General features: G+C 38.7%; 1 protein-coding gene across 19 annotated transcripts in view; it reads right to left on the minus strand.

Annotated features, from left to right (window-relative positions):
- Window positions 1-12600, minus strand: part of MGA (MAX dimerization protein MGA) — a 195514-nt gene that overhangs the window by 76224 nt on the left and 106690 nt on the right. For all 19 annotated transcript variants that reach the window (XM_066343735.1, XM_066343746.1, XM_066343741.1 and 16 more), the window contains 3 exons: window positions 7177-8125; window positions 5703-5781; window positions 5489-5584 (listed from right to left, as the gene is read on the minus strand). In XM_066343735.1, coding sequence (XP_066199832.1) covers window positions 5489-5584; window positions 5703-5781; window positions 7177-8125 — 1124 coding nt within the window. The remainder of the gene's footprint in view (window positions 1-5488; window positions 5585-5702; window positions 5782-7176; window positions 8126-12600) is intronic.

A 12600-nucleotide genomic window follows, 5' to 3' on the forward strand; every position in this document is an offset into this window, starting at 1 on the left:
TTATGTGAATAAAGGTGACAGTTTTAGGCCAAAGTAAAAACTTTTATCATTTTTATTTTATCTAATGTCATGATGTGGTTAAAACTAACATCAATAAAATGAAACATTCTTTCCTTGTGTTTCTAATCAACTGGGGAGAAAATAAGATAATGAATCAAAACAACCGGTTTCTTATCTTGTCTTTGGGCTAACCTTCTATTAGCTTTAGCTTCCTCCTCAGTAAAATAAATATATTAATCCACCACAATGGGTTTTGTGTTTTAAGAATTTTACTACTTTTCTGTGAAATAAAAGTAGTAAATGAAAAATGATGAGAGAGATAAGACTTTTCCCAGACCTCAATGAGCATTTTTGTTTTCCCAACTGACTCATTAGTAGTTACAATAGGGGAAATAAGTCTTATGAGATGTCAACAAAAAGAAATGACACTTGAAAAGCCCAAGGGAATCTGGCAAAACATTTCAGAAGGTCTAATTCTTAAGTTAGAACAAGTAGAAATTAACTAGGAAAGTTGGGGATGGAGAGCAGAGGGGAATTAGAAAGCAAGGTCTACACAAATTCAAGTGAGAACTGAACGCTAAACAAAGAATAAAATGAAATACTGTAGTGCTTTCAGAAGAAAAAGTATCTATTGTTGTTGACAAAAACTATACCAGAACAGCTGACTACAGAAAAGGTAAAAAAAAAATAGGAATTAACTATTTGAGTAGTGAGATTTTTGTTAACCCTTTCAGTGAGGACGTACATAAACGTTTGTACTACTGAAATGGTTAAGTTGTTAAAAATGTACCAAATTGATAACCAAGTTGATAAACATGCAAAATCTAGACCCATATAATAAATTTAGAGACTGTTTTTATGTATTTTGTTTTCTGCATTTACTTGTATTTTGAACTGCCACCTTCCCCCAAAAGTGATACTAAGTCCTAAAAACAAGAGCACCAATTTTATTTTAAATATACATATTTTTTAAAAGCCTTAAATGGCACACAAACACTGTTCAAAGTAATTCCCAATTTAGCCTATCCTGAAGCTACCCTGAAATATGTGCCTGCATAATATTCCTTCCCAAAGTAACAGATACATGAAAAATCAAGACTTAGTTGGTTTCATATGAGTAACTTTAGCTTACAGAAAATGAAATAAAATAATTCATAGAAAGCATATTCCAGCCCCCCAAAATAAAATCCTTTCCACATATTAAACAAAATTATATTCCCAAATGCCTTTTGCCTTTTTGCCTATTAGGAGATCATTCTAAATGTTTTTTTTTTAATTGATTTTAAAGAGAAGAACAGAGTAAGAGAGAAACATCAATTTGTTTAATTTACTTAGGCATTCATTGGCTGATTCTTGTATATGCCCTGACCAGAGATCAAACCCACAACCATGGCATATCACGAGAGTGTTCTAACCAACAGAGCTACCTGACCAGGGCTGAGATACTTAAATACATATTACACCATTGCAAAAAAAAAGACCCATATAGCTAGAACTGGACCCTGACCTGTGGTGGTGCAATGGATGGAGTGTGGACCTGGAACGCTGAGATAACTGGTTCAAGACCCTGGGCTTGCCCAGTCAAAGCACATACATGTAAGAAGGAACTACTATGAGCTGATGCTTCCTGTTCCTCCTTCCGCCCCACTTTTCTCTCTCTCTCTGCTTTCTCTAAATTGTCAAGGTCACTAAAAACAATGTAAGTCTGAGAAACCATCTCAGCCAAGGATCCTAAGGAGACATGACTACTAAATATAATGTAATTTCCTACATGGGATCATGGAACAGAGAAAAATAACCAAAGAAATCTGAATAAAGTATGAACTTTAGATAATATTATATCAATACTGGTTCACTAACTGTAGCAAACACTACTATACTAGTGCTAGTTGTTAATAACAGGAAATTGTGCAGAGTACATGAAAACTCTCTGTAGCATGTTCCCAATTTTGCTGCAAATCTAAAATTTACCTAAAGTAAAAAGTTTATTTGAAAACTGACATAAAATTGACTTGGTAGCAATGAAGTAGGAATGTTTTTACAGAAATAGGACCAGTGGACTCAGTGGTAGAGTGTCAGCCCAGTGTGTGGAAGTCCTTGGTTCAATTCCCAGTCAGGGCACACAAGAGAAGTGACCATCTGCTTCTCCAACCCCACCTCCCTTCCCCTTCCACAGCTATGGCTCAAATGATTCAAGCAAGTTGGCCCCAGGCACTGAGGATGGATGGCTCCATGGCCTTGCCTCAGGCACTAAAATAGGCCAGTTGCTGAGCAACAGAGCAGTGGCCCCATATGGGCAAAGCTCTGCCCTGGTAGAGGGTTTGCCAGGTGGATTCTGGTCGGGGTACATGCGGGAGTCTGTCTGTCTTCCCTCCTGTCACTTTAATATTTAAAATAAAAAAAGAAAAGAAAAAAGAGCAAAAAAGAAAGGCAAAGAAATATGACATAGAATTGAAATTTAAAAAATTACTTCAAGTGTCAATTTTCAGAGAGATCTGGAAGAATACTTTGATTACCTTCATAGACCAGGGGGTGGGATCACTCAGTACAAATATTTAAAGTTATTCTTTTAAATTGTATGTCTTAAGAAAAAGGGGCCCTGGACGGCTGGCTCAGTGGATAGAGCATCAGTCTGGCGTGCGAAGTCCTGGGTTCCCCAATCAGGGCACATATGAGAAGCAACCATCTGCTTCTCTTCTCCTCCTTCTCCCCCTTCTCTCTCTCTTCCCATCTTGCAGCCAGTAGCTCAGTTGATTCGAGCATTGGCCCCAGATGGCGGTTGCTGGGTGGATTCCAGTCAGGGCACATATAGGAGTCTATCTCCCTTCCTCTCACTTAAAACAAACAAACAAACAAACAAAAAACAGAAGTAAAAGGGGGGGGGGGTTAGGAGGGAGAACATCTGCCTAAATAAGAGAAAAATAATCTAAAACAAAAAACTCTACCTCACACCTTATGAAAAGTTAAGTACCACATGGATTACAGATGTATTAAAAAAAAAAAAAGAAAATGCATAAAAGAATGCAGTTGAATTCATTTTAACTACTGAGGATTAAGCAAAAACTTGACATTGACACCAAATGCAGAATGTGTACAACAGGTGAAAACTGATGGCTCATACACATTTTGTTTGGCTCAGTGTTTTTAAAGCTTTGCCCAAAAAGCTAGTTATCAGCTGCTATCACTTAAAAATTGAGACATTACATAAAAATATTGATTTCAGCTTCTACTGAACATGAGAATTTCTGAACGTACTGAATCTACATTCCCATATGACAACTATCCAGGAATGGACGTAGCTGCCCCTTTAAAAGAGGTAGCTGTGCTCCAGCCCACCAAAGTCCAACCCCACCCACAAATTCAGGCTTTATTTCACTTTATTTATGTTTAATGCTTAGTTCCCATAGGCACCTGACTTTGAAGCTCCATTACACCAAGGAAAAATTACAGATTTGACTAAAACATCTATAAAGAAAGGAAAAAACTCAAACCTTACCCAACAGGAAATAATAGGAAAACCAGAGCAACAACTAGCAGGGATTACTGATATATTTAACTCTAAAACTAACACTAACTCATATGTGGGATTAGGTTGAAATAACACAATATAAATGTTGTATTTATACATTATCAGCATACATAAGGAAAAAATGGAAGTTGGAAGGAAAATAAAGAGTAAATTAACTGATGGGGGAAAAGAATATTATTTAAATAAAATAGCAAAAGTGAAAGCCGACAATAAACAATAGCAAATGTTAACACAGCAAGACAAATATGGTATGACTGTGATTGTCCATTATAATCCACAGTATCCAGTCCTTATTACTTGGATTGAGATTTGCACACTTCAAGATCATATGTGATTTCACATAAAATCAAAAGTTCTTTAATTACCATTTAATTTAGAATTATAAATGATCATTTTATAAATCAATCATTAGTACACCTAATGCTTAGACTATCATATAAATGATCTATATAATATAAATCAGCTAGACAGTCCCTTTGAAAAGAAAACTGACAACAGTCAAAAACTCAATAAACTACCCCAAGAACCACACTTGAAATCAAAGATATAAGAAGCTAAAAATTGGGACATGGCTTACAATCTTTTATATACAGTACAAATGAAAAAAGTCACTGGCTCTGGCTGGTTGGCTTAGTGGATAAGGTGTCGGCCTGGCATGCAAATATCCTGGGTTCGATCCCTGGTCAGGGCACGCATGAGAAGCAACCATCTGCTTCTCTTCCCCTCCCTCTTCTCCTTTTCTCTTTTCCCCGCTTGCAACCAGTGGCTCCACTGGTTTGAGCATTGGCCCCAGGCACTGAGGATAGCTCCGTTGATTCAAGCATCAGCCCCATATGGGGTTGTCAAGTTGATCCCTGTTGGAGTGCATGTGGGAGTCTACCTCCCCTCACCTCACTTAAAAAAAAATCAGGCCCTGGCCAGTTAGCTCAGTGGTACAGTGTTGGCCCAGCATGTGGATGTCCTGGGTTCAATTCCCAATCAAGGCACACAGGAGAAGCACCCATCTGCTTCTTCACCCCTCCCCCAGTCTTGCTTCTCTCCCCCCCACCCTCTCTCTCTTCCCCTCCTGTATCCATGGCTCAAATGGTTTGAGCAAGTTGACCCAGGTCACTGAGGATGGCTCCATGGCCTCTGCCTCAGGCACTAAAAGCTCAGTTGCTGAACCACAGAGCAACACCCCAGATGGGCAGAGCATCACTACTTACAGTGGGCTTGCCAGGTGGATCCCAATGGGGGTGCATGCAGGAGTCTGTCTCTCTGCTTCCCCTCCTCTCACAGAATAAAAAATAAAATAATATAAAATAAACCTAAAATATTTCAGTAGTTACTACAATAGCAGTTAAGTGTAACAGACTTCATCACTATTTTTTTAAAAAAATTAAGCAACGTAATCAGAGATAGTGAAAATTTTCAGCTCAGTCACAAGCCAATACATAAAATATATAAAATGTTTAGTCACAAAAGGAGAAAAATATTCTTCCATTTACACAACTAAATATATTACTAAGTACGTAAGAATAAATAGGACCCTCTCATCCTCCCAAAAAGCTACAGAAACAAAAGCAAACAAAATTTAAAAGGTAAGAAATAGGGAAGAAAATACTGTGTTTTAAGAAAGAGAAAACACCACTTCCTGATGATACATTTTTTTTAATGCATAAGATATTATGTTTCACAAGGATAAGATAATTATCTTCAGAATAGGGTTTCTCTTAGGGTAAAAAAACAAAACAAAACCTAGATATGTTTTTAAACTAAGGGGAGAAGAAGCATGGAGGGAGAAAAGAGAAAAATGTAAGCTTAGAGAGGCCCTCAAAGAAATGCAATCAAAGATAGGGGGAAAGGAGATAGAAAAGGAAAGAAAAACAGGAAGGGATATGAAAGAAAACAGTGGAAGGAGAGGAGAAAGAGAACAAAATTTAAACCTAAGTTTTATATATATTATTAAGAGAATATTACCTTCTTGAAGACCAGGATGTATCACTTGCTTGTGCCGTAAGGTCTTCAAATCTTCTATCAATTCCTTTTCCAACTGGAAAATTCTTGCTCTGCAACCTACTCACAAAACAAATAATGGAAGTAGACTAGTAATACACTCAGAAAAATAAACACCCCATCTTTCATTTCTAGAGCCAAATCCCAAAACGTCTCTCTTTATATCATTATATAATACCTGGGTCATTTGTGGCTGATGCCTGAAGACTAGAGGGTTCTTCTGTTGTCCCATCAACTGCATGAATATCTAGAGCTTCCTATATTTAAAACAAAAACATAACTCGTATCATTTCTAAAAGTTTCAACATAAACCAGAAGCATTCTTTCTTTTTGAAACTTTTTGATATTTTCTAAATTTTCCACATTAACATCACTTTAATAAGGAAAAAAAATCTGACTATATTCAGCTAATGATCGAAAACAATATTTATGCCAATCTGTATAAAGATTTTTTTAAGGGAGAGAGGGACAGGCTGACCAAAAGGGAGCGAGATGAGAAGCATCAACTTGTAGTTGTGGCACCTTAGTGATTCCTTGGCTCAAGAAATTGAACTTGGGCTCAAGCCAGGTACTTTGGGCATCAAGCCAGCAACCATGGGGTCATGACTATGATCCCATGCTCAAGCCAACAATCCTATGTTCAAGCCAGCAACCTTGCAGTTTTGAACCTGGGTCCTCAGCAACCCAGGTGGACACTCTCTCCACTGTGCCACAGCCTAGTCAGGCTGCATATAGATTTCTTAAAGCCTATGTAAAGAGAGCTTACTTAGCAATTAGCAAGGAAAGTGGATAAGACCCAGTAGGAAAAAATCAACTTCTATTTACAAATAGATTGGATTCTATAAAATAGAATTCTATAGATTGGATTCTATAAAAATCTAAATGAAAAATAATCTAGTTAAAGAGCTGGCACAGGCCCTGGCTGGGTGGTTCAATGGATAAAGCTTTGTCTTTGCGTGCCAAGGTGACGGGTCAACGCCTGGTCACGTATGAGATGCAATCAATGAATATACAACTGTATGGAACAAGTAGTTTATGTTCCTCTCTTTCACTCTCTAAAATCAATGGAAAAAATTTTTGAAAGAGAGGAGGGTAGGGGAAAAGGGGGAGAGGGAGGGAGGGAGGCATTAACTCATTCTACTTAGTTGTGCATCCACTGACTGTTTCTCATACATGTCCTAACTGCAGCTCAAAACAGCAAGCTAGGTGTTAAGCCGGTACCCTCAGGATAGAGCCCTAAGAGGGGCTTGAGCTGGCAATCCCAGAATCAAACCAGTGACTTCAGCACTCTGGGACAACGCTCTATCCATTAGGCAACCGACCAGGGCTACTTAAGCCTTTTTGAAGTCCATAATGGTGAAAATTTCAGTAAGATCTGAAGATTTGAAAAATTCCAGCTGTACAGTAGGAAAATCATAACCTGAGATCAAAGCAGATATAAATTTTTAACTTCATTCAAACAAAATATCTTAAGTGATGCCTATTATACTAAACCAAATATTTTGGAGACACTTGGTTCCCCATGCACACACTTTCACATAATGGATACATAAAAAAAAAAAAAAAACACCTAAATTTTAAGCTGGTTATCCAGCAGGTATACAATTCAGAATTACTTAGCCTTAGAAAGAATCCTGAAATGATAATCTTACCTTTGATTCAAAGGAAACAAAGAGAACACCATCCACGTCTTCCAGATCAGGCTTCACATCTGGAAAGGTATTCCCAGGGCCCATAGGAATGTTCTTTGCAGAAGTCAAAGATTTTCCTGTGTTTTTAGGTGGTCGCCCAGCCTTAGAAAGTTTCATTTTTCGTGGCCTTCCTCTTTTTCCAGTGATATTTGGAGGGACATTCTGATTAGCATTCATGGTCTTAGAAACTGATGAAATCTTAAACATGGCTGTTTTCTTTCTACCCAAGTCCTCTTTTCCTAGAAATGAATCCCCAGCTGTACTCTTTGAATTGTCAAGTGTTCTTTCTGCATTCATGCTGTCAGAAATATCAGGATATTTCCACTGAGGTTCTTTAAGTGAGGGATATTTCTGTACCACTTTGAGATCTGGTGAATGTTTTCTAAGACCATTTTCTGATTCTTGGCCTAAGCAAAAGCTAGTCTCACTGGAATTTTCAATGTACATAGGCAAATAGTCTAATTCTGTCAACACGGAAGACTTATCCTTCCGAGATGTAGAAAGCATGTTATCAGGGAGCTCAGAAATCTTCACTGTGGTTTTGGTGACAGCACAAGGCTCCAGATAGACTACTGGCATCTTTCCGGCATCTAATTTGAACATTTTAGCTTTAGCAACACCTGATGGGTTATTTGGTAGCCATTTAGAAGATGGATGGTTAGCTTCTAGATTATCAACTTTATTGTGCTTCTTTAGCTGTTTCTCTAGTATAGGATCATCATCACTGTTTGAGTATACATCTGTTTCTTCATCTGTCTCTTCCTGTTTCACAGTGACCCCTTCTGGAAACTCACCAAGTTCATAGTCATAATCTTCTAGAGGCTCCTCTTTAATGACAACATTGAAGTTTCCATTCGGGTCTAATGGTGATGCTACATGGGAATCGTCTTCAAAATTGTTGGCAACAAGTCTGGAGAGACAGGGAGGGAGGGTTGAAAAGAAGATACTTTTCCATAAATAAAGACTCAGGAGGAAAAAATAGGATTTTGGAAACCAAATGACATATTTTATGAGCCATTCCTCAAGAAACATTCTGCATAACATAACAAGGATCTCAAAAGCAGTCTACCAACATCACACTTTTAGGTTTTCTGTCAATTTCTCACACATATATATACATAAAATAAAGAGTAACATTTAAACAAGTAACCCTCTTATCACTAAATCAAAAAGATATGTATAACACTTATTTTCCTAACACTATTTTTCAAATAAACTCAATTTTGAAGTCAACTGGTACTGAACCAAAATCAAACTTAAGAAATATACAGTGATTATAAATTGCCACTAAAAGCAAACAAAGGGCCTGACCAGGTGGTGGCACAGTGGATAGAGCATAGGACTGGGATGCGGAAGGACCCAGGTTCAAGACCCTGAGGTTGCCAGCTTGAGCGCGGGCTCATCTGGTGTGAGCAAAGCTCACCAGCTAGGACCCAAAGTCACTGGTTACTCGGTCTGCTGAAGGCCCACGGTCAAGGCACATATGAGAAAGCAATCAATTAACAACTAAGGTGTCGCAACGAAAAAACAGATGATTGATGCTTCTCATCTCTCTCTGTTCCTGTCTGTCTATCCCTATCTATCCCTCTCTCTCACTCTCTCTCTGTAAAAAAACAAACAAAAAAAGCAAACAAAGGTCAATTATAATTAAAAATTGCAATAAGGGCCTTTCAAACTGCCTGCTTGATCTTTCCCTTTTTTAAAATTAAGAAAAAATTCATATAACACTTAACCATTTAAAAATGGTAGTTTTTTAGTTTATTTACAATGTTGTTGCCAGGTGATTTTTCAAATTTAAAACTGAGGCCCTGGTTAGTTGGCTCAGTGGTAGAGTGTCAGCCCAGTATGCAGATGTTCTGAGTTTGATTCCTGGTCAGGACACACAGGAGAAGTGATCATCTGCTTCTCCATCCCACTCCTCCTATCCCTTCTCATCCCTTTCTCTCCTCTCCTCTCCTCCTGCAACCATGGCAGACTGGTTGGAGCACATTGGCCCTGGGCACTAAGGATGACTCCATGGAGCCTCTGCCTCTGGCACTAAAATTAGCTCGGTTGCAAGCATGGCCCCAGATGGGCAGAGCATTGGCCCGAGATGGAGGTTGCTGAGTGTATCCCAGTCAGATACATGTGGAAATCTATCTCCCCTCTTTTCATTTGGAAAAGAAGAAGAAAAAAATTTAAAAACTCACTTTCAGTATAAAGACTCTAATATTAATTCTTCCAAGATAAAAAGGTAGGGTAGTTGAAGGCAAGTATATATGACTGGGGTAGATTCAGTGTTTTTGATTCTTCAAAAATCAATCTTTTTTTTTTTTTTGGTTTTTCCTCCTCCCAATTAACTATTAAAACCATATAAACTATACCAATGTAGCTTAAGGATGTGTTAGAACTATCTATCCACCAACCCAGTTAAAGTCTGTCTTTATAAAGTTTTCATTTACCTCAAATATGCACAAGCAACCATTACTCCACTATGCAGTTACTTGGTCCTGTACAACTTACTTGAAGATCTTGACCTTACTTGAAAATACTTAAATGCAGGGTTTTTACTCCCAGTTAAAATGTTGCAGATCACAAAGACCATCACTTCTGAGATAACAAAGAGAAAACACTAGATAAATTAAAAACCCAATTTTTCTTTAAAGCTATTGAAGACCTCTGGACACAGGTAAGTCTAAATGAACTGAATTTCAGAGAGGAATCAGCCAGCCTTCTCTAGATAACAGACTGCTACTGCTTTCAACCCTTAGTAGCATTTACATTGCTTGAAGCACAAGTGAACAGAGAAAAAAGCAGCTACAGGCAAAAGATGTTTGCTAGGACAGAGAGAAACTAGTTAAACTTTTTTTTTTAATTGAGTGAGAGGCAGGGAAGCATGGAGGCATGGAGGCAGGGAGACAGTATCCCACATGCGCCCAGTCCGGGATCCACCTGGCAAGCCCACTAGGGGGCAATGATCTGCCCATCTAGGGCCGCTGCTCCATTGCTCTGAACAGAGCTATTTCAGCACCCGAGGCAAGGCCATGGAGCCACCTTCAAAGCCCAGGGCCAAACTGCTCTAACCATTTGAGCCATGGCTGCAGGAGGGAGAGAGGAGGGGGAGGAGAAGAGACAGAAGGAGGAGTGGAGAATCAGATGGTTGCTTCTCTTGTGTGCTCTGATCAGGATTTGAACTCGGGACTTCCACACACCAGGCTGACGCTCTACAGCTGAGCCAAATGGCCAGCACCAAAACCAGTCAAACTTGTAATGACTGAGTATAAGCAGACTAGAGTCTGGTAGAACCAGAGGCAGATTAAGGTCGGTTGAGGCTCTGAGCACAGACGAAAATATTGGGCCCTTTAAAAAAAAGAGACAGGGAAAATAAAAATACGTAAAAATACATGTTAACCATATTTTTAAATAAATAAAAAATATTATGTACTATTCATGTTAAAACTGCACATATGAAACCAAACTTGGTGTCATTAGAAAAAACTGTAAAGTTGGGGTTTTGCAGGGCCCTTCAGAAGTCGGGGCCCAGGGTACATGTCTGGTGCTCCTGCCGTTAAATCCGACTCTGGATAGACCCCAAAGACAACTAGTCCTTACTTCCACCGAGTATCCTTCAGGGGACTTCTGCAAAATAAGCAGGAATGATACAGCAAGGCTAGCCTGAAAACAGAGAACTTGCACTTAAGATACCAAGTCCAATCACAACCTTAACATCTGAAATGTGGGGGAGCTGAAAGTAAATCCCCTAAACTGAAAAATAGAGGAAAACAAAGAAAGTGTGACAGAGACCTGTGGGACAACAACAAATGATCTAAGATACTAGTAACTACCCTTCCAAAACGGCAGGAGAAAGAAGAAACATTTAAGACAAAAATGAACCAAAATATTCCAAAAGTGGAAGGACTTTAACCTAACATACTAGTATCTACCCTACCAAAAAGGCAGGAGAAAGAAGAAACATTTGAAGACAAAAATGAACCAAAATATTCCAAAAGTGGAAAGACATTAACCTCTAGATTCAAAAAGTTTAACAAACACCAAGGAGAACAAATATATATAGAAAGGCATGCCTAGACACATCAAGGTCAGGCTGCTGAAAATTGAAGATCCAAAGAAAAAACCTTATAAACAGCAGAGGAAAAGAACACATTACACTAGAGGAACAACCAAGAGAACAACAGACTGACTACTCATTGGAAATAATAAAGACAGAAGACCGTTGAATGACACCTATCATAAAGTACTGAAAGAGTCAACTTAATGTTCTAAATCTAGCAAAAGAAACCTTTAAAGTTGAAGACATTTTTCGCCTGACCAAGGCGGTGACGCAGTGGAAAGAGCATTGGACTGGGATGCAGAGGACCCAAGTTTGAGACCCGGAGGTCGCCAGCTTGAGCGCGGGCTCATCTGGTTTGAGCAAAAGCTCACCAGCTTGGGGCCCTGGCCGGTTGGCTCAGTGGTAGAGCATCGGCCTGGCGTGCAGAAGTCCCGGGTTCGATTTCCGGCCAGGGCACACAGAAGAAGCGACCACCTGCTTCTCCACCCCTCCTCCTTCCCCTTCCCTCTCTCTCTTCTCCTCCCACAGCCATGGCTCAATTGTTTAGAGCACATCAGCCCTGAGCACTGAGGGTGGCTCCAAGGCGCCTCGGCCTCAGGTGCTAAAAATAGCTCAGTTGCAAGTATTGGCTCCAAACCGGTTACCAGGTGGATCCTGCTTGGGGCATATACACAGGAGTCTATCTCCCCTCCTCTCACTTTGAAAAGAAGAAAAATTAATAAAAATTAAAATTAAAATTAAAAAAAGAAATACTACCTCCTAAGATCAGAAACAAGACAAAGATGTTAGATCTCACCACTTCTACTCAATTGTACAAGAAGTTTATGAAGGTGATCAGCAAAGAAAAATAAATAAAAGACCTATAGATGAAAAAGGAAGAAAAATTCTCCACTCATAGACCACACAGTCTTGTATATAGAAAATTCTTAAAAATCCACTAAAAAACTATTGGTATAAATGAGTAGCAAGATTGCAGGATCCAGGATCAATACACACACAAAAAAACTGTATTTCTACACACTAGGAATATACGTCAAAAATGAAATCAAATAAACAATTCCATTTGCAACAGCATCAATAAGAATAAAATACTTAGGAACAAACTGAACCAAAGAAGTGTAAGACTTTTATACACACACACAGAGTCTACAAAACACTGTTGAAAGATATTAAAGACAATTTTAAAAAGGACAAATATCCCATATTTACATACTAGAAGACTTAGTATTGTTAAGACAGCCATACTCCCTGAAAGTCATCTGCAGACTCAACACAATCTCTCTCAAAACTCACCTGAAATTTTTGTGGAAAATGACAAACTGATCTTACAATTA

Source organism: Saccopteryx leptura, chromosome 6, assembly GCF_036850995.1.
Source record: "Saccopteryx leptura isolate mSacLep1 chromosome 6, mSacLep1_pri_phased_curated, whole genome shotgun sequence".
Taxonomy (NCBI): Eukaryota; Metazoa; Chordata; class Mammalia; order Chiroptera; family Emballonuridae; genus Saccopteryx; species Saccopteryx leptura.